The 27,998-nt window shown below is 44.4% G+C and overlaps 2 protein-coding genes and 1 long non-coding RNA gene across 8 annotated transcripts in view; 1 reads left to right on the forward strand and 2 right to left on the reverse strand.

Moving 5' to 3' along the window:
- Window positions 1–595: 595 nt before the first annotated feature.
- Window positions 596–12,502, reverse strand: GRPEL2 (GrpE like 2, mitochondrial). The gene is made up of 5 exons (XM_014852593.3): window positions 12,377–12,502; window positions 10,965–11,316; window positions 8,078–8,231; window positions 7,219–7,300; window positions 596–3,835 (listed from the first exon to the last, which is right to left on the reverse strand). Exons 2-5 carry the CDS (start codon window positions 11,039–11,041, stop codon window positions 3,471–3,473), a joined length of 678 nt encoding a protein of 225 aa, XP_014708079.1. The 5' UTR covers window positions 11,042–11,316; window positions 12,377–12,502; the 3' UTR covers window positions 596–3,470.
- LOC106838481 (uncharacterized) lies at window positions 11,205–27,998 on the forward strand. Its single transcript, XR_006532714.2, has 5 exons — window positions 11,205–11,509; window positions 12,501–12,729; window positions 18,422–18,468; window positions 23,959–24,134; window positions 26,971–27,998. It is a non-coding gene; the product is annotated as an uncharacterized lncRNA (long non-coding RNA).
- AFAP1L1 (actin filament associated protein 1 like 1) overlaps window positions 15,213–27,998 on the reverse strand; it is a 60,045-nt gene continuing 47,259 nt past the window's right edge. For all 6 annotated transcript variants that reach the window (XM_044777852.2, XM_044777855.2, XM_070517214.1 and 3 more), the window contains 4 exons: window positions 22,361–22,525; window positions 20,190–20,368; window positions 18,022–18,150; window positions 15,213–15,790 (listed from right to left, as the gene is read on the reverse strand). In XM_044777852.2, coding sequence (XP_044633787.1) covers window positions 15,767–15,790; window positions 18,022–18,150; window positions 20,190–20,368; window positions 22,361–22,525 — 497 coding nt within the window. In that variant the 3' untranslated portion in view covers window positions 15,213–15,766. The remainder of the gene's footprint in view (window positions 15,791–18,021; window positions 18,151–20,189; window positions 20,369–22,360; window positions 22,526–27,998) is intronic.

Raw genomic sequence — 27,998 nt, forward strand, 5'->3', positions numbered from 1 at the left:
GCACTGGGAATACGGGAAACAGTGGATTATGGAGCCAAGGTGTACAGACAAGATTGGAGGAATGATTAAAATGCAAGGCTAAACTGCAGGAAAGGCTGGCTCCAAAGAGCGCCACTCAGCCAGGAGGCTGGGTATGGGGAAACCAGCTGAGCAGCAGAGCTAAACACAAGGCCAGGCAGAGGTTGGGAGGCACGTGTGGAAGCTGAAGGTCAGAACAAGGCCACATGCCAGGAATCCGGTTGAGAGGATGGTCAGGAGTCCTGCAGTGCAAGTGAAGTGGTTAAAGCAGATAAGACAATTAGAACCACAAAGCAAGCACAAGAAAATAACGCAACGTCAGAGAGGAAGGCAGAAATAGGAGTCCAGATTTAAGAAATACACAGAAATCAGAAAGAAGGGAGGAGGTGGAAAACAGACGAACCTTGAACACTGAAGCAGGGTGTGGAATGCTGACACTGCATCCACTTGGCTGGGCTGCTGTGAGATCTCGGTAGTTCCACCGAGTGCCAACAAGGTGGGTCAGGGATCAGTGAAGTGACCCTAACAGGTCAATATACAATATGAATCAGGCAGACAAAGACACTAACACACGAACTGCTGTTACTTCAATTCGGGTTTTATTAAAGTTGTTTCTGAATGTTATGTTTCATCCTTAGTTTTCCCTATTTTATTTTGCTTTAGTATTTAAGAACCATTCTTCACTTATCAAATCTTTTGCCATGAAAGACCACCAAATAACTTCTATCAGTATCAAACAGACTGATTCTTTTATGGCAGTGAGGAAACTCTGTTACAGATTTGTAGAATCCAAGTACTGAAACACCACGATCCCCTCCTTCAGGTGAGCCAAAGCTTCCGTACACATTGTCTGCAAGCCAACAATGTCTTTCCACTTCACCATCAAGCTAGAAATAATCACGAGCACTGACACAATTTTCTTGCTTCTTTAGTCTAAAAATGTGGATTTCTTGTGTATGGTTAGAGAAAACACACAAACCCCAGAAGCTGGAAGGAAAACAAGTCACTGTGATGGATTAGCTTACCATTTTCTTATAGTCAAGCATCACTTAACCACGCTTCCCCCGCCCTTAGACTTTAGGCAGCTATAAAAACATAGGAAAAATAATATGTATAATAAAAAGCAATAAAAATAAATATTTGAGGGCCTACTGTAGTAGGCAATTTACACATTTCACTTAATCTTCACAATATTGAGAGACTCATAACCTTTTTACAAACAAGAAAGCAGGCTCAGAAGGGTGAACAGACTGGCGCCCACAGTCACACAGGTGATTGGGCTGGGATTTACGTTCAAGTCTAGGCCTACCAAGCCTGTGCTCTATTATGCTGCTCTGGCTCCTGAAGGCCCTTCGACATTTTGAGATTCTTACTGTTATACCTCCGTCTTCTAAATTTACACTTTTAAGTCTGCAAAACTACTGAATAAGAAAAAAACTAAAACTATTCTCAATCTACTTGCTAAAACAGGAGCTTGCAAAGAATATCAGAAAACTCTTCAAGTAGTCAGAACATTCCATACTAAAATTATGGTTATTCTAATTCACTGGTAATGATAGCTAGTGATCCAAGAACATGTGGGTAATTACAATTGGCACATTTTCTTATTGTCATTATCTGTCAATCTCAAAGGAATGAAGGCAAAAAAGGATAAATTCCTACTGTGAAATCTGCTCATTAAATTTACAGTATGCACTTAGTGGAATGCCAAAAGTGGTTCTGGTTTTAAAACCTTACCACGGGTCTTATGCTTGCATTTTAAAAGCACATATTTGTTTCTTTAAGTGTCTAAATCTGGAGATGGTAGGGCCCATTGGGGGATGCCTTTATTGACACATGTTTGTGTAGTGTTCTAGAATTATCTGTAATGTCTGAGAGGATAATGTTTACCATTTCATGGAATTGGGTCATAGAGTTCTAGCAGAAATGGATTTATTTTATGAGTAGTTAACTTAAACCTAAACCTATGCAATCTGGACATCTGACACGTGATTACATGTCTGCTGGGGACATATTTGCATGTTCATTACACAACTGTTGAATCTTACATGACTGAAGTTAATATCTAGTTTTTTCTTATTCAAATTATCACTGAAATTTAGTTTACTAGTTTCAGATTTTTTTTGAGTTCAGTCCTAAAAAGACTACGTCTTCATACTTTAGAAGAAACTGAAGGGGCAAGATTAGATCATCATTAAGGCCTCTTATAACATTGAACTATCCATAACTACCTACCTTTCTAAAGTCTGACTGATGTACCATTCATTCACTATTTATTGAACAAATCTTTTACAGAATACTAGCTATAAGCAAGACTGAAAGAATAAAAAATAAACACACAGGCTCATTAACTTTAGGAGGTCAATACACAAAAGGGGAGCTAGATATTTACACATGTGCATAAGACAGATACAAAAACTAGGAAATAAAGTGTGTTAATGTAAGAGAGGTAGTGCTTTGTATCAATTTAAAAAAGTTCAGCCTAACTAAATGAAATGAGAAATCTTGGGAACCTAACATTTTTGTCCTGACTACCTCCCCACATAATCTAATAAAGAATCATAAGGCAAATCTGATAAAGTGGCCGAAGATTTAAGGGCTGAGGAAAAGAGAAGTTGTAGGTAAATTGCCTATACTGACCATTTTGGGTCATTAGCTGTTGGTGCTGCCTCAGTTTCCCTGGAATGACTATATACCTAGGGAAGCTGAAAATAATTTGAAGATAACTCAGCAAAGAAAGCAGAGTTTCTTGGCCATGCTTGCTTGAAAGGGACCTGGGTATCTTGAATTTCTTGATGCTCCCTGCCTTCTAAGTCTTGCCTGGGCCTTTAGCCCTATAAATGGGAATTAGAAAGAAAAATGCGTGTGAAAATGAAGTCTACCTGGCAGGAACTACAAGGAAAAAAGATGGCTAAAAGGAAATAAAATAAAAGGGGGAAGTCCTGAAAATCTGTGTGTATAAAAATCAGTCCAAACGATCTCAATTCAAACAATTATAAAGCTTTACCAACTAAGTACCCAAATGATGAACCAATCCCTACCACCTCCTTTTCCCACAAAATACAAGATCCTACAAAATTCCTGTTATAGGGACCATTAGAAAGGAACATTTAGTTGAAAATACACAAACATATACTCATTTCCATCTTTTAAAAAGATTTTGGATTGAAAGTCATCAGAGTACCAATTTAAAAGTAATTTTCCTAAACATATTTGATAAAGGCCATGGGAACACTTGTCACATTGTTCAAATGCCCAGTGGCAAGACTTCTGATGAGACCACACAGGTCACATTAAATCAATAGAGTATCTTAGAAATAAAGCCAATATGACTAAATCCAAAACAGATCACATGAAGTACCTCATGTACAATACAAACCTAGCTTAATAAATAAACGAAACACAGGTCAGGTGATACACTCTGGGAGAACATTCAGTTCCTCACGGCCAATTCATAGTCTTCTCTGAGACTCCACTGCCACTTCCACCTGGGCAAGTCTAATGGTGCGGCCATGAAGCTTGTAGCCATCTTGCCTTACTAAGGCCACAGTGCCAGGCTGCACACCAACACCAGCTGGCACATGACAGATGAGTTCATGCTCATGAGGGTCGTATTTGTCACCGATGGGTGTCATCTTCTCCAGGCCATGCTTGGCAAACACACTCTTCAGCTTTGCTTCTAAAAGTGCCAACCCTCGAAAGATCTTCTCCAGAGTGAGCTTCTGGTCCCCAGGCTCTGTTTCTTCAGAAATGCACTCTGTAGTCTTCTCCAAAATGTCTGCCACTTCTACCAGGTCCTTACAGAAACTCTGAATTCCTACAGAGAAACCAGATACTTTTACCGTTTGTGAGGAAATCATTCTCCCCTTAGAAGTGGAGACTGGGGAAGGCCCAGATAGATGGCTAGTGTACCAGGTACCCCAGGAAGTGGGGAGATTGTCACACAGGACTCAGGAATCATCATCACTGATTACCACCCCAACCCACTGAGAAGCCAGTGTTTCTCTTGGAAGGCACATGACTAGGAAGCCTACTGGGAAACGAGGAAGATGGTCAGAACCCAAGAACCAGGTAAGACTATATACAATAGGCTCAGAAACTTGTCCTTTAAAAACCTGCCCACTTTTATATTCTTGTATTTTTGTGGCTGTTCACTTTTAGCAGTGAATTATGTACATTTTGAAAATGCCTGCCTGTCTCAGATGTGCTGATGCATGCATTTTCAACAGGGACAAGCATTATTATTTCAAAAATAAGAAAATAGTTGACAAGACGGTGCTAAGAGGGAGTCAAGAGTGGTTTATTCTTGAGGACTGGCTAAATAGGAACAGGAAAGTAAGACACATCCACACATGAGGTGAGTCTCCAACTGCCTGCTATGAAGTTATACATACTTGCTGGAGATAGGCCACAAAACTTGTCTTATGTTTTTAGAGTCACAGGAACTGTTACAGATAAAAATAAACCCAGTCGTTGAGAAATCTCATTACTCCCAATACCACATCTTGATTTTTCTTATAGAAATGATAAGGAATGTCATCACTACAGAAGTCTATGATAACACCAAAGCTCTGGTGGGGCTGGTGAGGGGCAAAGGACTGTGGTTGATCTGGCTTTAATCCAGGGACAGTTTTAAGGCCCTGTGTGAAAACAGGCAGCCACCTTAACTGTACTCAGGTAAAAAGGAAGATCACCTGCAGGCGAGCAGTAAAAGAGATGAGAGGAAGGAACCCACTGACAGAGAGGTAGGAATTCCACCTTTAACTTCTGGGTGATACAGAGCCATTACACTTCTTTAGCAAAACAAGTGGAATGGGATTCAAATTAGTCCATTAATAACATACATAATAAATTTGGAACTGCTGGGGGAATTACAGATGGGCAGGAAGGGAAGATATCAGAACAAACAGGCGAGCCAATTGAATAATCTTGGTACACTATGGTCTGGTCTGGCGCAGGTGAGGAGGCAACAGAGAGGAAAGAGTGAACTTAGGAGACATTTCCAGGGAACCAGACTTGGTGTGATCGAAGTTGCAGAAGACATTTCCCTGATCCCCAGTGGGGATGGCAACCATAAAAGGTTTCGGCTATTAATAAGATTAGCTGTAAAAGTAGAAGAGTTCAGCCAAAGGCTTGAAAAGTATGCCCATATGATTAGAATTTCACCTAAGAGAAGAGAATGTCTGATAAAGAGCAATCAGAAACATCAAAGGCACCCCCGGCCACTCGAAAGAAGATATCTGTGAATAGAGCTTGGAAAGCTGTGAGCTTCTGGGCTGATTCATACATTGCCTTGGTACAAAGAGCCCTGGCTTCCACTCAGTAAAGTTATGTGAGTTTGGGGGAAACAAGCCTGGGTTCTCGTCTGTATAGTGAGGAGCTCAGTCTCTGATTCTAGTCTGATTGCTGTGTTATTTCAATAGCCAGCTGGTGTCTGCATCACTTCTCAGGGGAGAAAAAGGAGGACCTTTGTGACCTGTCTCAGAGAAGGTGGAGTACCGGGACAAAACGATGCCTGGAAGGAGGAGAGTCATCAAGCCATACCCCTTAAAAGCATTCTTTTTTTAATACTTCCATGCTCACTGAGAAATCTTCAATTTTCTAAGTAATCCATAAGGAGGAAGTGACTTAAGCAAATGACTGATGTGGCATGTTTTGCCAGACACACTTTGCTCTGTAAATGAATAAATCAGATTATCTATTGAATTCTTTTGAGTTTAGTTAACATGTATTTGTTAAGAGAGACCTTATTAATTCTTGAGGAAACTGATAAACCCAGTTCCTAACTCAAAGCTTGACTTCTGGTACGCCAACTTACCCTGCTCCCCTCAGGCAGGCAGGAAGTCGTCCCCAATTAGCACAATTGGTCTATTTGCTACACAAATTCCCTACAGCTCAGAGGTCAGCAAACTTTTTCTGTAGGAGCCATATAGTAAATATTTTAAGTTTTGTGGGACAAGAGGCAACATCAAGGATGTTATGTAGGTGATTATATAACAAAAGAGAAAATAAATTTCGACAAATTTTTTATGATGAAATTCAGAACTGTATTTATGGACTAAGAGGTGGCAGGCTTGGCTTACAGGCTGTAGTCTGCCAGGCCCTGATAGTTAGAAATAAGAGACTAAAACTTGGATGAACTATCAGGAATACAATTTGGGGGCTGGTACTTAGCTGATACCTGAAGCCTCAAAATATGAGGTCTACAATATTGAATGAAAAGCAGGCGGCTATGCAAAAGCACTGGGGTGGGACAGGACAGGAACAAAGTGAGTCTGTGCACAATTATATAAAATCCAGACAACAGAAAGTAGTGCGATATAGGGGAAAGAAATGATTAGGGTCAGGAGACAATGGACTCATGTCTACATCTGTCACCAATTAACTTTTTTGACTCACCTGAGAAAGGAGACTGGCCTAGATAAAATCCAAGGGCCCCTCAAGCGTTCATTCTATGTGTAGTGAAAGTATAATGCCCCACGTTAACTTGTGAGTACAGCAAGCAATCAGATTTACCCTTTACCCTGAATCCCTGTTAGTTGACTCAACTAACACTTTCACGAACACATTTGGAAGAAGATGGGGTGCATTTAGGGAAAAATTTCTGAAAGACTTTGAAATGGACCAAAAAGATTATTCAATGTCATCAATGAAAAAACAGACGCGATCTAGCACAGCCTGCAGGGTTATCTGCTTCCATGTGGTCCAAGCCTTTGTCTTTATTTTATAACTTAGCAAGCTGTAGAATACTGAGAGAAATGCAAATGATTCTTGTCCACAGCAGTGAAAACTGTCTGGTGGAGTGAGAGCTCATTACTGCACTATGGATAGAGACCAGTTTCGCTTCTCTGAAGCAAATTTCAGCACTCTTGATTACCTACATGTCTGCTCTTCCGATTCTCCGAACACCTTAATGATTCACTTATTCATTACTGAGGTGTAAGCACTAGAATTTAAATGTACATACTTGGAAAATAAAATAACAAAGGTTTGGTCAAAATAAAGGCAAGCATTATTTTAGCCAATGGTTCACCTGACAACGCTCCCTCTAAGCAGCACGGAAAGCGCACGGGAATAATGGGAGGGTAGGGCAGCCATCAGTTAAGGACCCAGATGTGTTTTCACTATGTTCAGCTTGCAGAACTGCTAGTAAGTCGCCTTAAACTAAAAGCTATCTTTTCTTGTGGATAAATCTCTCACCAAATATCTTGGCGTCTTCTACACATCTCTGGGTTCGCCTTCTTATGTTTTCACCATCAGCTACAGCTCTCTGGTATCTCACCTGAACATCAGAAGCAAAGTCAAAATGATGATAAAACAAATGCTTATCGGCAGAAAAGAACGTTCTTGCTGACTTTACAAATTTTACCCTTATGACAGGTTTTTATTAAAAAAATTGGGAGTTGTAGGAATTTTAGGTCAGGTACTCGAAATCCCATCAAAGCAGGAACCTCCCCTTTATAGCAGCCCCGAGAGGCTGTCATTTAGCCTGCTGGTTTGAACACTTTAACAACAGTTTTCAAGCTTATCATCTTGAGAAAAAGCTTTCTTTTTCACATTCAGCCAACTGCCACCCTCCAACTTTTATTCACTTTATTGAATTCTAGGACAATCAAGAGTAAGTTTGAAAAATGTGTCATCTATTTGAAGGCAGTTATTTTAGTCTTTCTCTCTTTCATTCTTAGAATCCCTGGTTCCTTCAACCGCTCCCATAAGACACGCCTTCCAACCTCCTTACCATATGGGCGGTCTTGCCTCGGAATTACTCCATCTTTCTCTCACAGTGTGTCTGTCAACCTAGTACTGGGCACAGTACGCCAGATGTAGTCTGATCGGGAGAGTACAACAGGGAACTGAAGAGATGACTCTCCTTAGTGAGTGATGTTTCTGAACCACTACAGGTTATTCTGCCTAGCATCCCTACCAAGAAGGTGGAGATGGGGTGAGGGGTAATGAGCCAGTTAGAGGAAACTATTTAAAAAATTGACATAAAACACTTGACTTGAATATTTAAACCAGAGAGAAGATGTGAAGGACAGATGATATAACATCCACTCACCGTCAAATCCTGGACTTCCTTCTCCAGTTTGACAGCTTTTAGCTTTAAGGCTCTCTCTGCAAGAGAGGGCCCAAGCCCATCAGGAGGGTCCTCAGAGCTGCAGTCCTCCCCAGCAGTTCTCTGGGTGGCAGTGCTGAAAGGACGCAGCCATGCCCTAAAGTGGGAGGGAGGTGGCGCACAATGAAGAAATGGCATCATAAACAGCCAAAGTTACAACAAAGTTCAGAGACTGGGAAGTTCCCAGATTGAACTCTAGACAAAGTGCTTTCAGTCACAGTAACAATATGAACACTGACAAAGTGCTTACTAAGTGCCAGACACTGTTCTCAGGGTTTTCTTTAAATCATCTCTTCATCTACAACAATGCATGAGATAAGTACTATTATTACCCTTATTTTACAGATGAGAAAATTGAGGCTCAGAGAGGCCTAAGACTTGTTCAAGATCATACAGATAGTATTCTATTGAGCCAGGGACTGAGCACGAGGCAGTAGAAACTGCCAGAACTGGAGACACAAGAGCCAGCAAGAGAAAACCAGGTTTGATACCCAGAACCAATGGGGCAATATCAGCAGCAGGAATTCCAAACACAAAGCCTGACAGTTCTGGTTCAATCCTTCATTTTATTTTATTCTTTCCCTCTCCAAAGCCCCAGTGCACGGCTGTATATCCCAGCTGGAAGTCCTTCTAATTCTCCTATGCAAGCCACAGCATGGCAACTGACGGATGGGCGGTGTGGATCCGAGACAGGGAAATGAACCTGGCCCACCAAAGAGGTGAGAGTGCCAAACTTTAACCACTAAGCCATCAGGGCTGGCGCCAAGCCTTCCTTTTACAGGTGGGGAAAATTAAACCCAGTAAAGGGGCTTTATCGAACCGAAGTTAGGCGGAGAATTCTAAACCTTCATGATTGCAAGCTGTTAAGTAAGGCTTTTAGGGAAGAGAAGCTGTGCTAAGAAAACTTCTGAGATGGCAACTCGCCTACATGTAAAATCAAGTCACCTAAATACTTATAAAACACTTACTGTATGTTCTGAACTCTGAACTATAAACAGATCTCTGTATTCAATTATGTTTGTAATCTAGAATTTTGTACAGCCAAAATTTTGACATTTAGTTTACATAGGAAGGAATCTGGAGTAGAGGCAAGTCTGTGGATCTTGGATTGTAGCTGTGTTGACCCCTCACCTTCAAAGAAGTTTCCATCACACCTCTCAGATCCTAATTTAATTGGAAGTAAAATCACCAAGAAAATCAATCTTCGAGTACAAAAGCACTTTTAAAAAAGTTTATGTATGGGGCTGGCCCACTGGCATACTGGTTGGGTTCCCACACTCTGCTTCAGCAGCAGCCCAGGGTTCGCAGGTTCAGACCCCAGGAGTGGACCTACGCACGGCTCATCAAGCTGTGCTGTGGCAGCATCTCACATACAAAACAGAGGAAGACTGGCACAGATGTTAGCTCAGGGCCAATCTTCCTCACCAAACAAATAAGTAAAAATAACTTTAAAAATTTATTTATATAAACTGGCATATACTGAAGAGTGGTCATTGAGGTGACACCAGAGCAAAGGTTTAAAGAAAGTAAAGGAGTTTGCTTCAAGAAAGGGAAGAGAGAACAACAAGTATAAAGGTGTGGGCAAGACAACTTTCATCTCCCAGACTTTCCATGCCAGTCCTGAATTCAATGATTATGATCTGGTGACAGGTGATACATATGGTTCTAGATTTTTGGTTCAGAAAATATGGTCACCACAGATCCGAGGCCAATCCCACAGGGTGAAATACGTCCTTCCTCCTAAACCCTTAGCAAACTACACCTATCTAGTGGGAAGCAGGTCAAAACATTCTCAGGGCCAGTTTAAAGGAAAATGGCGTGAAAGAGGAAATACGGCCGTTCCCTTCAATCCCTACGCTTCAGAACTGGAGCCGGGACAAATTTTATCTGAAGGAACCATTTTCTGGTCACTTCTTTACATCACAAACTGCCAAAAAGACGGAAAAAAAAAAAGCCTGAAACCCTGAAATTAACCTCTCACCAAGGTGCTAGGGCGGGGTGCTGGGTCAGGCTCGTTAAGATAAACAGGTGACAAATAGTTCTGCAAAGTTCCCCGGCGGCTTAATTTACATTTCAGAGGCCCAACCTTACCCACGCCCCCGTACTCAGCCATCTTCTTTCCGAGGAAGAAGCAGTCATAGGGCAATCGTCCCTGAGAATAACTAACGTTGCTCACTAATTAAAAGAGCCGTTTTTGGAGCCCGGAGTGGTTTCCACATTTCCCCAGTATTTAAGTTTGGAGAAGTTATTCGACTCTCCCAAACCTGAGTTTCTTCAGTAACACGGGGGGATAATAAAAAGAACTAGTCCTAGTTCGGCGATGGGCACGATACGCGATCAATACAAGCCGCCGCCACTGATGGAGACGAACAGCCAGAGGGACTCGCTGAGTCCCGCAGGCAGGTGCAGGGGGCGTGGGGGACGAGGTTCAGCGCCCTCCTCTGGCCGAGGGGTTGAGCGAAGCCCGGGTAATAGGGAAAGGACTGGCCCAAGGTCACACGGGAGAGGGGGACAGAATCCCAATCCACCTGCAGACAACGCCTCTGGAGAGAAGGGGCAGGAAGAGGCGCATCCCCAATCCAATCCACGCTGGGGGCTAAAGGGACCTCCTCCCTCGAGGGCGCGACCTCGGACCTCCCCGCATTCCCCGGCCCAGCCGGGAGCGCGGTGGGGCGTCAGTCTGCCCCTCCGCGAAACGGGGTCCGCAGCGCCGGGTTGCAGCCGCCGAGAGGCTGGGCGGGTCCTCGCGCCCTCCAGCCCACAGCCGCCCGGCCGGCTCGCTCGGCCCGCACTGTCCTCAAGTGGCCGACCCCCAGTCCGCGTTGCTTACCTGCTCTGGGACGCGGCGCTCGAGGCCAGGAGACGCTGCACCCGACGCCGTCCCGCCCACAAGGCCCGGGCAGCCATGTTCCCGAGCGCGGCGGACGGAGGCGGCGCATGCGCACTCGCTCCGAGCGGCGAGAGACGCTCACTTGAAAAACCACGCTTCGCGGGCGTTTCCCTCTCGGGGCTGCCGGACGCGAAAGCTGCCCTTCCGGTTGTCCTTGTGCGCCGCGCTCTTCTCCGGAGCGCAACACTTCCGGTCCACGGTGTGTTCGGGTTCCTGGCACGAGGGCGCGGGCTCCGTGCTAGTCGCCGAACCTGCGGCGCCCAGAAGGCATCGCAGCTGTGCCCTCGGGGAGCTTACGTGAAGTTATAAACAAATGCAAATACAATGTAAAGTCAAAAGATGGCCGGTGTTTAAAAGGCGAGGGGCATGGCGCTACGGAAGCCTAGAATACAATATGGCCGGGTAGGGGGCGGTTTCCCAATGGAAACAATATTTGAACTGAAGGCTGAAGAATGAGTAGATGAAAAGAGGAGGAAAGCTTTCAGGTAGAGGGAAACAGCATCTGCGAAGACTCAGCGAAGAGGGACAGAAATACTCGAGGGTGGGGGGGGGCGTTAAAAGGCAGGGCCAGGTCACGTGAGAGGTTTAAAAAAATCTGAGCGTGGGTCACATCCCCTGGTCTCTTGCCTGCTTTTCCCTTCCACTTCCCTTACTAAAATGTAAGCTCTATTAGGCCGGAGGTTCATTTGGTCTGTTAATTTCTAATCAACAGTGCCCTAATGCAGTAGTTCAAAAATTCTTTGTCGAATGAACTTGAGTCTTAAGTCTGATTGCAATGGGAACGTGCTAATAACAAAGCCTTTACATATTTAAGGGGGTCGCTTGGCTGTATGGAAAAGATAGAAGGATGTAAGGAAATAGGTAGGGAAACAAGCTGTTGGAATTGCCCATGCAAGTCAGGGCTGTATTCTGTCCTGGGGTCACCTCGACAGAGACCTTTGTAGCCACTCTGTCCAAGGTAGCTACTGTTTTAGGTATGTCCAGCACATTTTTGTTTCCGTCTTGGTATTATATGTTTTGTTTCCTTTTTTGTTTGTCCTCCCAACTAGACTGTAAGCTTCATGAAGGTGTCTGTCTTGTTCACAGCTGTGATTTCTGACATCTAGTATGGTAGTGCTCAATAAATATTTGTTGAATGAATTAATGACGTTGGATGATGTTAGTAGAGATAGGAAGAAGTGGATGAATTTTAGAGCGATTTAGTATGGAAAGCTGACAGGATGTGAGCATGAGCTGGCACTCAGAGTTGCCAGAATAGTTACTGGATAGTCTCAAGGTAAAACAAAAAAACTTTTTTAAGGGATGGGAAGTGTGCCTTCATCATTCTGAGTCTTCACCATAACGTGGCTTACTTGTACTGTGGCTGTTTGGGTCGGATTTTCTCTCTGCTTGTCTCTGAGTTCCATGAGGACAGAGCTGGACAGGCTTAGCTTAAATGTGTTGTAACCGATACCTTATGTTTCCTTTTGGCCTTAGGAGAAGAGCAACATGGTTTAAAGAGGGATTATGATCCCCTTTTACATATGAGAAATTGAGGCTCATAGAGGTTGGTGAACCTGCTCAAGGTCCCCCACTGAGGATCTAGTGACACTAGAAATCTGATAGTCCAAACACCTGGCATTGTTGGGAAGGATGGAGCTTCAAGTCCACCTCAGACCTATGAGCCTATGCTTTGAAAGGACAACCAAACAAGGCATTTTAACAAGTAAGAACTGGCATCCCTGCTTTAGCCATTTGTTTACACTTGGCTTAGCCCTCCATCTTCCACCAAATGTGCTGCATGCATGCATCCATTCATTCGTGTCCTTATTAAGTGGTACTGTGCTTCTGAATGCTGCAGAGCAACAGGAGGGAGAGACATGGATAAAATAGAGCCTTGGAACTAAGAGGAAGGCCTCTAGGCTCAGACTTCTTGTATTCAAGTGCTGGCTCCACCACCACTTCCTAACTGTGGCTTCTGCAAGTTGCCTAAGCTCTCTGGGCTTCCATTTCCTGAACTGTCAAAACTGGTGTAATAGAACCTGCCTCACAGGCTTTTAGTAAATACTAAAGGGATAATGCCTAGAAAAGTGATTACTTAGCACCAGGACCAGCTACTTAATTTAAAGGGCAAAGAGAAATGTGGAGCCACTTGTTCTAAACATAAGAGGGCAACAGCAGAACATTAAACCAAGCACAGGGCCCTCCTAAGCGTGGGACCCTGTGTGATTGTACAGGTTGCATGCTGGTGAAGCTGGTGCTGGCTAACACAGTGCCTGCATGGTGAGTGCTCAATAAATAACTATTAATTTCCTAGGGTCAGATCTCTCAAAAAGTCCAAGATCTATTGGAGGGAAAAGACATTTAACCTCAAAATAACTGCATGAGAGAGAATGTGACACACACTGAGGACACAGTTGGGTTGAGGGCTATTCCAGGATTCACATTTTTTTTTTTATTGGCACCTGAGCTAACATCTGTTGCCAATCTGTTTTTCCTTCTTCTCCCCAAAGCCCCCCGGTACATAGTTGTATATTCTAGTTGTGAGTGCCTGTGGTTGTGCTATGTGAGATGCCGCCTCACCATGACTTGATGAGAGTTGCCATGTCTGCGCCCAGAATCTGAACTGGCGAAACCCTGGGCTGTCAAAGCAGAGCACAAGAACTTAACCACTCGGCCATGGGGCCCGCCCCCGAGGATTCACATTTTAAAAAAGAACATTGACAATCCAGTTTACACGAGCTCCTTTGTCAATGAAGACACTCAGGTGGAATCTGGATGAGAATGGTCAGTTATGGATTGGTTGCCTTTTAGCTTTTGGTGGTTGTAATTACCATGTAAAAGTCATTTCTTCATCAGTGGAAAAGACACAGGATTTTGAGTCAGACGTTTCTTATCTAGCTAATAGTAAGAACCACTGTTGACTGGGCATTTCCTATTTCTTGGACACTGTGCAAAGATGCTTCCCATATATTATTATCTCATTGAATTCCCCCAACAATCTTGGGAGGAGAGTACAGTTGTTACCCTAGTTTTCATGGTAAGGAAAACAAGAATCAGAGAGGTCAAGTGATTTTCCCAAAGTCACAGCTGGTAAGTGGAAGAGGCAGGGCTCAAACCCAGCCCTGTCTGGATCCAGGCTCATAAGCCCTAAGCCTTATGCTTTGCCACTGACCAGCTGAGTGCTTTTGGTCAGATTATTTCACTCGCTCTGGTCTCCAGCGACCGCAGAGGGTGGTGAAGTTTGGATGAGGCTCAAGTATGTCAAGCCTTCGGTATGGTAAAGTATGTGAAGCCTCTATTGAAGTGCACAGAGGTTATTCTGGGATTTCCCTTCTCTCCCCTTGAGCTAAACTCTGAGCAATTACAGTTAAACGGTTTTGTCTTTATAGGAGGGAAATGTGGTAAAGACATATAAAGTGCCTACAACATTGAAAAAGTAGTGAGTGGCACAGGAAGAGACTGCCCAAGACTTGAGGTCCTTGCTCTCCTATAAAACTATGTGCTGGGGCCGGCCTGGTGGCATAGTGGTTAAGTTTGCACGCTCCGCTTCAGCAGCCCCGGGGTTCACAGGTTTGGATCCTGGGCACAGACCCAGCACCACTTGTCAAGCCACGCTGTGGTGGCATCCCACATAAAAGAGATGAAGACTGGCACAGATGTTAGCTCAGCGACAATCTTCCTCAAGCAAAAGGACGAGGATTGGCAACAGATGTTAGCTGAGGGCCAAGCTTCCTCTCACACACACACACACACACACACAGTATCCTGTTTATAAAAGGCTTAGCACCCATATGGCAGAAATGAGCCACCATGCTCTTGGTTCTCCCTGATAGTTTTACTTGATGGCAGATATGGAAGGGCAAACTGGTGGGCCTCCGAGTGCAACATAAAGATAAAGACATAAAGAGTGTCACCTGGATTTCTAACCACAGCTCCTGGAGCCTGAGTGTCCTATAAAATAGGTAAAGGACTTGACTGACAGCAAATGACCCCGCCCTACAATGCCTGCAACATCCTGTGGACATTAGAAATCTATGCTACTGTCACTGAGTATCTCTGTGAGCTTAAATTATGTCAGCTGCTGAACCTCTCCTTTGCCTGCTGTATACTCAAATCTCTGATTTGAAAACACCTCAAATCTGGGGTTCTGGTAGCTGTATCTGCCTCGTTCTGAAGCAAATAAGCAATGATTGTAGAATTTGCATGTTTCTATAGCTTTTGTTCACCTTTATGCAGGCAGGGATAATTCTATTGAGTTTCCAGCCTATTTATCTTGCCCAAAGGTGGTCAGTAATGCCCGGCATGAATACAGTTGGTGCAAATGTGACCGAATGATCAAGCCTCTTCTCTTTGTGCGGCACCACCGATGCTTCAGCACTGCCCTCCTTTGCCCTAAGGACTGGGAATGGGATGCTGAGAATGGGATGGAATGGCTCACTCACATGTGCTTTCATTTCTTCTTCAGAAGGGAAGGCAAAGACATTTAACAAAACCTTTACGACAGTGCAGATTTCTATCTCCCTCCACCCCCATTTTCCACCCTCTGTAGAGTTATAAGGATGCCCTCCATTTCCCTCTTCCCTTCTACTGCTTCCCTCCCCATAACCCCTGTAATCATGCAGACAATAAAGGCTGGTCTTTTGGGTGCCCTGGAGAGTAGAGGCTACTTCCAGTCTTCTGGTGTCTCCTTGTGAAAAAACCATTTCTGCCTTAGATGGACAGTCTCGTATTTCCTTTGGAATGAAATCCTCATCCTCTTTCTAGGTCTTCTTCATTTCCCATTCCTGAAGTACAGAAAGACAAGAAAAATCAGTTTGTTGAATGTTCTAGTGTGAATTGCAGGATAAAAACATTCCAGTGCATCTAATTATGTAAAGAGCACCACTGGGCAGATTAGAGAGCCATGGGTCGCAGTCCCACTCCCTCTCTTTCTGTAGCCGTGGGTAAGTCATTTCTCCACAATGGAGCTCGTCTCTAAGGGAGCCCAAATTTCACAAAGTTTGTCTTTCTCAGACAAGGAAACTGAGGCCCAGAAGGAGGGGAGTGGGGACTGCACTGGCTCCAGTGCTATTCCCCAGGACCGGGGGGTGGGGTAGGAGGCTGAGGGGAGAGAAGCCAAAGCAGTTTAGTAAGGAAGGGTGAGGGCAGGCAGCCCACAGGGCTCCATTCCTTCTGCCAGGGCTGTCTAGGAGTTCATCTGAGAGGAATGTGGAAGTCATGGCCAACAGTGAATGACTTTTTACCCATAAATGAGGCATGGGGTTTCCAGCCAGCTGTGAACCAGGGTAGAACGTGACAGAAAATTCTTGATGGGAGGATTCTCCAATCCCAATCTGCTCCTCGCCCAGTCTTTGCCATGTAAATCACAGTTGTTCAAGGCAATGGCCTAGGCGTCATCCTTGATTCCTTTTCCTCATCCTCCACATCTTCACTGGCAAATCCTTTGGCTCTACCTCCAAAGCCAGCCACTTCATATCACCTCCACTAAACCCTTCTCCTCTCTCATCTAGATTACTACTTCTAACTGGTCTCTCTTGTTCCATCATCAATTCTCAACAGAGTAGCCAAAATGGTCTTTTAAAAATGTAATTCACCTCCAAAAATTGCTTGCTCAAAACTTGCCAATGACTTTCCATTATGTTGGAACAAAATCCAAAGTTCTTCCAGGGGCTTACAAGGATCAAGGAGAAGCAAACTATGACCTGTGGGCCAAATCTGGCTCACTGCACGTTTTTGTACAACCCGTCAGCTAAGAATGGTTTTCACATTTTTTTTTAAAGATTTTATTTTTTCCTTTTTCTCCCCAAAGACCCCCCGTACATAGTTGTATATTTCAGTTGTGGGTCCTTCTAGTTGTGGCATGTGGGACGCTGCCTCAGCGTGGTTTGATGAGCAGTGCCATGTCCGCGCCCAGGATTCAAACCAACGAAACACTGGGCCGCCTGCAGTGGAGTGCGCGAACTCAACCACTCGGCCACGGGGCCAGCCCCACATTTTTAAATGTTTGAAAAAAATTCAAAAGAACAGTAATTTTTCATAACACCTGAAAATTATATAAGATTCAAATCTCAGTGTCCATATAAAGTTTTATGGGGATACAGCCATGTTCATCATTTGTATACATATCGTCTATGGCTACTTTCCTGCTACCATGGCAGAGTTGAGTAGTTGGGGAAGAGACCACGTGATCCATAAAGCTTCAAATATTTGCTATCTGACCCTTTACAGAAAAAGTTTGCTGACATCTGGTCTAGATGATCTGGCCTCTGGCTGGCTACTTCTCTAATCTCACATCCTCATGCTCAGGTATTTGTTTTTTAAGTCCACACTTCTTACGTGCAATTCTGAAATCTAGAAAGCTCTGAAACTAAAATTTTCCTCAAATGTTTTGGCACAAACTCACTTGTGGCAAAATCTGACCTGAGCTGATGTGAGGCTGTTTATAATCTCTCTATTCCACGTGGTGTGAATATTCATGAGCCTTGCTGTAGAATTATTAACATGTTTGCTTACAGAGTACCTCCTGAGAACTTGTTGGGGTTTTTCATCATATATAATATGTACCATATTACCTTTCCAAAATCCCCAAAGTCCTGAAACAGCTGGCCAAGCGTTTCAGAGACAGGACTGTGGACCAGTATCATGGAGGGAGGCCTGGACTTGGCATGGGAAGAGGTGGGTGTGCATCCCAGCTCTCGCAATGATGCCCTGTTTAACCGTGGGCAAGTCCCTTTACTCCCTCATCTTCAATTTCCTCACCTATGAAACAGGGCCTTTCCTGTCTCAAGACACACTGCAGATCAGAAACCAGATGACTGCGCTTGTTAGAACTATGTGTTAAGAAAGAGAAAATAACTTCTGAATGAGATTTAAGGATCTTCTCATGAGTTTTACTGCATGTATGTCTTGGCAATTCTCTGCCTTTCTCACTAGCTAATTTTTGGTTCTTGGTGAGGTTTCAGAGAAAGGAGGCTGCCAGTTCTCTGAACTTTGATTAGCTGAGCGATTGCTGTACCTTGGCTTTCTGTAGTACCCGTCCTTGGTTGGAGGTTACGATAGATGGGCTCCTCTTCCTCAGCTCAGAAACACAGTTGACAGGGAGAGGTTGCTCTGGGGCATTGTTCTGGGGTTTATTTGCAGTCTCCTGTTGATAACAAGAAAGAGTTACATCGGCAAGGTCTAGTGCTGGCTACCTACACCATGCCTGCCCGCCAAAGAATGCAAGTAGAATGCCCTCCGCTGACACACCAGCATCGCACAGGGTGAGGGAGGAAGATACTGAGGGCCTTGGAATAAAGGTTATGATGGCTAAAAGTACTAAACTCTCACGATGCACCAGGCATTGCATGCATTAGCTCATCTAGCCTTTCCAAGCCTCTGAAGTATGTACTAATATTAGTCATCCTATTTTACAGAGAAGGAAAATGAGAAGGTCACGTCACTGCTCAAGGTCACACAGCTGGTGAGTAGGAGAGCTGGCATTCAAACCTACAGCCCTCTCTCTAACCTCTCTCCTGTATTCCTTCTCATTTCCTACACTGCCTTCACCCCTTAAATTTTTCAGATAATTGCTTAGTACCTTACTGGATGTAATTCCTTAAGCATGACGTATTAATAGCTAAGCCTGCAGGGAATTTAGAGAAGACTTCTCTTTATCTCCAGAGGCCATCAAAAGGATCAAAAGTGGAGGGAAAAGTCCTCTGGAATGTGAACATCAGGGCATGCAGGTGGGAGGAGGCGGCTGGAATGAGTGATCCACTTCTAACTCTTTCACCAGCGCTCTGTGACCCTGGGAAGTTGTTTTGTCCCTGGCCCTTAAGCTCTTCACCTGTGAATGAGTTTGGAAACGCCCCATGGAGAGGAAGTGCAGGGGCGGAAGAAACAGCCCTGGCTTCAGAGTCATGGGGTGCGGTCTGATCAGGCAGCGTAAGCTTGGAAAACAACAGTAAGAATACACTTCCCAATGACAACTCACACTTATCAGACCAGTTATTTCATTTCTCTGAGTTTCAATTTCCTTGTCTGAAAGCAGCTGAAACATTTATTCATTCAACAAACATTTATTGCACTCCTACTGTTTTTTAGACTCTGTAAATATAGGCTAGAGACATAACAATAAATAAAAAAGACATGTCCAATTCTTAAAAATACAACCTTGTGGAGGAGACAGATATTGGACAAGTAAAGACACAAACATGTACACATACGTATGCATACTGTGGTTAAATGCTGTGAGGAAGAATAACACATGGGACCATTGGTAATTTACACTAGCGGTTTCCAACTGGGGGCCATTTTGCCCTCCCGGGGGACATTTGGAAATTTCTGGAGACATTTTTGGTTGTGATAACTAGGGGTGGGGAACTACTGGCATCTAGTGGGTAGAGGCTAGGGATGCTGCTAAACATCCTACAGCGCACACAACAGTCCCCTGTAAAAAAGAATTATCGGCCCCAATAGCCATAGTGCTGAGGCTGAGTCACTGATACAGACTGAGGTCAGCAAGGTTCTCCCTGAGGAAGTCTCATTCAAGGTGAGAGTGTCTACCTTGCAGGGTTGCTGGGAGCACTGGAGATAATGGATGCAAAGGCCTGAGGACAGCACCTGGGACACTCGGGACCCCAGGAGAGGACGTGTGCCATAGGGGCTAAAGCAGGGCTCTGGAGTCAGACTTCCTGGGTTTGGAATCCTGTCTTCCACTTAGCTGAGTGACCTTGAGCAAGTCATGCAACATCTCCGAACCTCAGTTTCCTTGTCTGTCAAATGAGATGGATACCCATAGTCCTACCTCATAGGACTGCTGGGAAGAGTGTGTGAAATAACTCAGGTGAAGATGCTGTACTGGCCCATGGTACCCGGTCAACACAAGGTTGTTATGCTTATTCAACGTACGGTAGTTACTATTATCATCGGTAACCCCAAGGCCACTTCTAAGATCACATTGAGGATAAAAAGTCAAGTGGTGGGGCTGCAGTGGAGAGGACACAGGCCAAAGGACTTGCTCCAAGAGTCCCCTTCCTAGCCGTGCCACCTATGTATGGCGTGTCTCCTCTGCTCTTTGGGCCTCAGTTTTCTCATCTGTAGACGAGCATAATTCCTACCCCCAAAGAACGATCATAAAGAGCAGTAGCACATGAGGGGGTTAAGGAGCAGCTGCCCTGGTGCAGAAGGAGGTGGACTCACCCTGCTCTTGTTCTTGCTGCTCACCAAGAGCCCCAGGGCCGGGCCCCCTGCCAGGGACTGCTGCAGGCGCTCCTTCACAGCCACCAGCCGCAGCTCCAGGTCAATCCGGCGCTCCTCCTTCGCGCGACACTGAACTTCCAGGGCGGCCACAGCCTCCTCCAGAACCTTTAACTTTGTGCCTGCGTCCAAAGACATCGATGAGAAACAGCTGAACCTGGCCTGAAGCACCAGGGAGTCTGGCAGGGCCTCAGGCCCTACTCTGCCCCTCCTAGGGGGCCTTTCCAGCTCTCAGTCCTGGTTAAGAGACGGATTTTGGGTCTGAGGTTCCAGCTCCATGCTGGGTTGTGTGGTTTTTACCTGCCCAATACCCACTTCCTCATCTTCTGGTATAGAACCCTGATTTTCCACTGCGAAACCACCTTTCCCCTCTGATTCCCTAGAGTTCCGATGGGGCTGACCTCACTCCTAGTTTAAGGGGTTGACACATAATGTAGATCTGGCCCATAATTGTATCTCATTCTCTGGTCACAGTAATCGATGTAGGGATCAAAGTTGGCCCAATCAGAGTGAATCTTGAGGTGTCTGTGGGGGCCATTGGGAAGAGAAGCTCTTTCTGCTGGGCTGGCTGAGAGGATTGGGTAAGGGCTGGAGCTGTGCAGCCATTGTGCCACCATGAGGGGCAGAAAGGGAAGCCAATGTAAAGGAAGGCAGAAGCAAGAATTAGAGAAATAAGCTTCCTGGTGGCATAATTTAAGTCCCTGGACCTCGCTATACCTGATTGTTCAATTTTCCAATTACATTTTTCTCCTTTTCAGTTCTAAGCCAGTTTGATTTTGGTTTCTGTTACTTGTAATGAAGAGACATAACACAGGGCTTTACACTGACCAGGGGTTCCTACTAGGATTTTGCTGCTTATTCAGTTAAGCCAACAAACCTATAATAGAACCTCCTTTGTGCCAAGAGCTGTGTTGGGTCTTACCAGGTTCAAAAATTAGTTTCATTGTTTGCCCTAAGGGAGGCTGCACTGGAGAGTTTTCTAATAATGGTAGATTCTTTCCATTTGTTTGTTCATTCATTCAGTAAATACTGAGTGCCTGCCTGCTGTGCACAAGGCACTGGTCTGTGCTCTTGAGATATATCAGTGGACAAAACAGGCAAAGATCCTTGCCCTTATGGAGCTTATATTTGTGTGTGTGTGTGTGTGTGTGTGTGTGAGAGAGAGAGAGAGAGAGACAGACAGACAGAGAGAATAAATATAATAATCTAATATGTTACAAAGTGATGTGCTATAGGGAAAAACTGAGCGGGACAAGCAGGGTAGTCAACCTGTTCCAAACCCTGGTTTTGACTCTTATATTGAAACCCAACTGCGTTTCTGGGTCTCCCTTCCATTGATTCTGGTCCTTGGCCACACAGAACAAGTCTTATCCTTTAAGTCAGAAATACTCAATCTGAGGCTCGTGGATTCCTAGGCAATCTATGTCTCCGGGAACACATGAGCTCCTGAAATTGTTTGCAATGTTGTGAATTATGGGTTTTTTCCCCTCTAAGAAAGGGTCCGCAGGTTCCATCAGATTTTCATGGGGTCATGGACCTTGGACGTACTCTATGTAAGGACAGGACCTCTGTTCCCTCCAGCATGTGCAGCAACCTGCTGCCAAACTGCAGCTATAGAGAGAACTCACAGGGAACACGGCAGCAAATGGCGTGCAGAGGAGCCCACTGCAGGCAGGGCTCATGGAGGTCATGGCCCTGGATTTCACAAGAGGATCCTGGCTAAGTCCCCCTGTGCACCTGGACCAATGTCTCACACAGTCAGGTGCTCAGCACATATCTGAATGAATGAGTTAATGTGAGGCTCCAAATGATATCTCTTATTTCCTTAATTTTAAGGCACACACTATTTTTCACATTTTAATATTTCTAAAATCAGATCACATCTTACCATATCAAGTGTACACATTTTTGTGATGCTTTTTCATCCCCTTACCCCAAAAGCAATTATTAACTTGATGGCACTTCTGTTAGTCAGGAGGGATAATGAGGAGGAGGAGGAGGAGGAAGGGGAAGAGAAGCCCCTCGTCCTGAGTAAGAAACTGGGTGACCTGTCCCAGGGGGAGTGTCAAGGCTGAGTCCCCCATGAGCGCTCAGGACCACACCCACAGAGGTACCTGGACCGCTCCGAATGGCTTCCTTCAGCTCCCTCTTCTCCTGCCTCAGTGCCATCAGCTCGGTCCGGATGGTCTCTTTCTCTTTCTCCAGCTTCTCTTTTTCTACCAGGTACCTCCGGGCATCCTCCTCAGCTCGGTTCTTACCATACTTGTATTGATTGGCACCTGCAGAGAAGTGAGGCAGGAAAAGGCCCTCTGGTAAGGGTACTTGGGTGGCGTTACGTCTTCTCTCTCAGCCTCAACTCCTACATCTATTAAATGAGAATATTTAGATCTATACCCTCAGATACATTTAGTGTGACTCCTCTAAGGAAATAAGGAGCAAAAGGGAGACAGAGCACAGGGACGAGGACCAAGGGCTTTAGAACCAGACAGACCAAGGTCTGCGTTCTCTTTTGCCCTTTGCTGGTTGTGTGACATTAGGCAAAAGTGAATGGTGGTGTTTTGTGCCTTCCCTTTAGGCCTTAGTTTCCTCATTTGTAAATGTGGATATTGATCAGATTTACCTCCTAGCGTTGTGGTAAGGTTTAAATGAGACAATTCATGAAAAGTACTTAGTATAGTACCTGGCAAATAGTAAGTGCTTAATAACTATTAGATAATAATAATAATATAAAACAAATACTGTGATGTATAACACTCTTCGGTTTTAGAAGGGCATATTTTAAAGTTAACTCTCAGGTATATTTAAGACAAGGAGACAGTTACATAGAACTCAGATCTATAGAGAATTGAGACCTTGGGCTGAAGTCAGGCATTGCCCTTTTTAGTACTGGGAAAAGGAATCTCATAGTCTACCATAGGCTCTACACTATGGTGGACAATGACAACAAATAATTATGAAAAAAAATGTATCGAGCCTTTACTATGTGCTAGGCCATTTATATGCACTTCCATTTAATCCTTACAAAAACTTACTATTATTAGCTCTATTTTATTGTTGAAGAAGCTGAGGCAGAGAGGTTAGGTCCCATTGATAATGATGGCAGAGCCCAGATTTGAACCCACGTCTAACTCCACGGTCCACGCCACGCAATACTGCTCTAGCTGTGGCAAGGCCATTGTCCAACCTCTCAGTGGAAGTTTTATTTATTTTTTTGCTACAGATAGCCCCATACAGTCCTTTGTAAGTTGGTGGGGTGTGGAGTGATTCCCATGATTTACTGATAATTGGGGATCTTCCCTCTCTAGCTCTCCTAAGGATTGCAATGGTCACCCAGTGACCCATGCAAAAATCAGTTCCTGCCACAACTACCCTGCAGTTCAAGCCTGATCATAAATAAATAACAGAGGGCAGAAAAGGAGACCCATACCTCCCCCAACTTCCCAGATACACAATTTTGGATTTTATAGACTGGTAAAAAATAAAAAAAATGGGTAGACCAACAAAGCATTGTCAACATTCTATTGTATCAGATAAGACCTTAAAAACCCCAACTATCATCTATTATTCCCAATATTTTACAAAATAAACAATATTTTAACATCCTCAGAGTTGGAAGGATACAAGTGCAGAATGAACTAGTCATTTACATTGAATAGATTTAGCTTTATAAAAAGCTTCATGCACTGTGCTTATCTTTCTCATTTCATTGCAGATGAGTGAAAACTTCCTTAGGGACTGAACCAGCAAGTGGAATCACCTTTGGGAGCAGCTACCCTGGTTTGCCTTGATGTGTCAGCACCACGGAGAGCAGCTTATCTCACACCCCCACCCTGTAATACTTAAGTCACTCGAACGGTGGTGAAGAAACAGACTAGTTGTTTCTAATGGGTAAGTTGTAAGGAGCTATAATTTTGTGGGCCTCATAGGATGAGTGATACAATATTTGCTTCAGAACTGTCCAAGCACCTTCCAGAAAAATGTGGGCTTCCATAAGGAGAATAAAAAGGAAAGTTTAGTATCCAAGTTACTAATATAACCAATGCACTAATGTTGTAGTATGTATCATTACTTCATTCCTTTTTATTGCTGAATAATATTCCACGTGGTTTTAGGGGGAAAGCCTCCATTGTTTCTATGAGAACTCAGCTGTTCATCTTATTAGGGGATCCTTTGTAAGTGATGAATTGATTTTCTCTTCTGCTTTCAACACTTTATCCCTGTCTTTGGCTTTAGCATTTTGATCATGGTGTGCCTTTTGTGGATCCCTTTGCCTTTATTCTTCTTGAACTTCACGGAGCTTCCTGGATGTGTAAATTAATGTTTTCCAATAAATTTGGCAAGTTTTCAGCCATGATTTCTTTCAATATTTTTTGTGCTCCTTTCTCTCTCTCCTCTCCTTCTGGTGCTCCCTTTATGCATATGTTAGTGCATTTAATGGTGTCCCACATTTCTCTGAGGCTCTGTTCATTTTTCTTCATTCTTTTTTCTCTCTATTCTTTGGAGTGCATCATCTCTATTGATCTATCTTCAAGTTCACTTACTCTTTCTTCTGCCAGTTCAAATGTACTGTTGAGCCCCTCCAGTGGGTTTTTCATTTCAGTTATTGTACTTTTTAGCTTCATGATTTCCATTTGGTTCTTCTTTTTGTAATTTCTGACTCTTTATTGATTTCTCTATTTGATAAGACATATTCATCTTACCTCCTTTTAGTTCTTTAAGCATGGTTTTCTTTGGTTCTTTGAACATATATAAAATGGATGCTTTGAAGTCTTTGTCAAATTCCACATGCAGGCCCTCTCACAGGCAGCTCCCGTTGCCTGCTTTTTCCCCTTTCATGTTTCTGTGCATGTTTCATAATTTTTTGTTGAAAATTGGACATTTTAGATAATATATTGTAGCATCTCTGGATACTGACTTCCCCACCTCCCTCTGGTTGTTTATTTGTTGAGTGACTTAGCAGGCTCTTTTAGTGAAGTCTGTCTTCCCCTGCAGTGTGTAGCCTCTGACATTGCTCCTCAGAGGGTGCACCCTGGGAGGACTGTGTCTTAGCAGGGCTCTCTCTGACTCTCCCCCTGATTCTCTGTTAGTATCATGCCCAGCTGTTAGGCTCCACTAATTGTCAGCTGATTGCTCCTTGTTTTTGACAATGCCCTGGGGCATCAATTGCTCCACAGTCTGATCCAATTAAATTCAGCCCCTTTGTAGGGTAGTTTTAAAGGTCCATTATTTGAGATCAGTCTTTTTTCTCACCCCAGGAGGGTTCTTCTTAGCTCTCTCTTTCTCTGATTCTCTCTGATGAACTAGCTGGCCTACAGTTTAGTTTATTGCTCCCATGGAGCTACTGGCTTCCTTACTTGGTTACCAGTAAATCTACATTGTTTTTGACAGCACCCTTGGGCTTGAACTTCTCCACACTCTGTTCCAACTAAAGTCAGTTCTTTTGAGGAAGAGCTTTGGAGTTCTCTGTTCTTATGGCCTGCCTCTCACCCTGGGCAAAATCTCTGAGTCACTGTTCTGGATCTAGGGGTGGGAACAATGGCCTGCTTCTCTCGGAGTGACATGCCTGCTTTATAAACAAGGTGTTGGGTGGGGGTAGCAACCTCTGGTCTTCTTGGCTCACGTCCCCCAGTGTTGAACCTCTGCCCCAGGAGTGAGCTGGGGTGAGGGCAACTGGGGCCCCTGTATTCTTGGCCTGCTCCACCTGGGAAAAGCCTCTCCCCTATGACTGGGGTCTGGGTAGAAGAAGGGAGCTCCCTACCTCTCGGCTGCACTCACCTGGAGTTTACAGCCACTGAGTCATGGAGGCAGGGGTAGTGAGAAATGCTGGTGGCCTGCCCCTAGTGGGGAGATACTGTAGCCCTCGTCTGGTAGCTGGGGGAGAAAGAACCCCATTTTCTTGTCCACACCTACCGAGAGTGGAGATTCTGTCACACTGAGTTGGGAAAAGCATAAAGAAGTGGGTTATGGCTCAAACATCACAAACTCTCACTGTTCTTGCTGAGACTTAGTAAATTTTCTAGAATAAGTCTTTCTTCATTTGCTGTATGCCCTTAGGACAATTCCAGAGACTTTAGATGATTACTTGTTTTAATAATTTTCACCAGTTATGGTTGTTCCGCTGGGAGTGGGTCTGTGGAGCTTCTCACACCCCATTTTTCTCAGAAATCCACTTGCCACCACGATTTTTGCTTTCTGGTATTCATGACCTTTGTAGTCTCCTCCCACACTAGATAGGGCTGACCTGTGCTGCCATGAGGACATCCCCGAAATGAGAGTGTGACTTCCAAAGCTAGATCACAAAAACACTGCGGCTTCTGCCCTGTTATTCCCTCCTGGGTCACGTGCTCTGGGGGAAGCCAGCTGTCTCGTCATGAGGGCAAGCAGCCCAATGGAGAGGTCCCCATGGCAAGAAACTGAGGCCTCCTTCCAACAACCAGCACAAACTCACCAGACATGTGAGTGAGCCATCTTGGGAGCAGATCCTCTAGCACGTCAGGCCCTTAGATGACTTCAGATGACTGGCTGACATGTTGATTGCAACCTGATCAAAGACACCAGGCCAGAACTACCTAACTAAGTCACTCTGGGGTTCCTGACCCATGGAAACTGTGTGACATAATACATGTTCATTTTTTGAGCTGTTACATTTTGGGTAATTTGTTATGTAGCAATAGGACATTAATACATGCTCTTGAGTAAGACCTTTCTCTTTTATGTTTTTCAGTTTCTTCATCCGAAAAACGCTGCTGGACTAGATCCATGATTTCACACTGCCCTGCAAGGAGCCCTATGATGTCACAGTGATGGCCCACAGGCTACTGTACGGTGCAAAGGGGAGGTCAGGTGGGCGTCCTGACTCCAACCAGAGCAGCTCCACTTTTCTCTCTCTCATAAACTGGGCTTCAGTATAAGACTGGATTAGGAGAAAGGGTCTGTCTTTGGTTATCTTTGTTGTTAGTTTTTTTTTTTTTTGACATTTTCTGATTTCTTTAATCTTACATGCTTATTTCCGTTTAGTTTTCCCTTTTAAAATGGGCATTCTCTAAGGCCCTGTAGTTCCAGTGCCCGTGAAAGTGGAGGGCAGGGAATGTTTCACAACAACCCTCTAATTGTTCGGAGGGGAAGCTCAGACCTGGAGACAGAAGGGACTTTTCCAAAGTTACACAGCAATTGAGTGATCAAGTGAGGAACGGGATGCAGGTCTCCTGACCCCCAGAAGAGATTATCTGTACGAATGAAATGGAGCTATAGTAAAGAAAAGTGTTTTAAAAAATAAATCTTCAAAGAGCAAGGAGAAGTTGACTTTATTCAGGTACCTGGGGAAGAAAGTTAAAGCAACGAATAAAAGACTCTTGGAACATGCTGTCCTGCAGGAAGCTGGCTTGCTCATAAAGATAAATGAATGGGAGCAGAAATTAGTGTTGGAAGTGGAACAGAGCTCACCACAGAGTTGTCTGGCATGCTTGGTCATTATCATGAATGTGTCAATCAGGCAGTTCCCCGAGCCCCTCTGGGGTGCTGGGCAGAGCTCAGGCTGGGACACACAGGGGAGCCGCGCCTTGCAGGGGACCTGCCTCAAGGGTATTTGGAGGGGTTCAGTTCTCCACTTATTATGCCAGATCAGAAACTATAAATTGCTAGCCTCTGGAACAGGCACAGCTTGAAGATGATATATGTATATCTCTTAACTCAGCGTTAAAATTTTTAATAGCTGCTAATATTAAAAAATATGTGGATTTCACATAAAGTCTA

The sequence above is a fragment of the Equus asinus genome, chromosome 9 (genome assembly GCF_041296235.1).
Source record: "Equus asinus isolate D_3611 breed Donkey chromosome 9, EquAss-T2T_v2, whole genome shotgun sequence".
Classification (NCBI taxonomy): domain Eukaryota; kingdom Metazoa; phylum Chordata; class Mammalia; order Perissodactyla; family Equidae; genus Equus; species Equus asinus.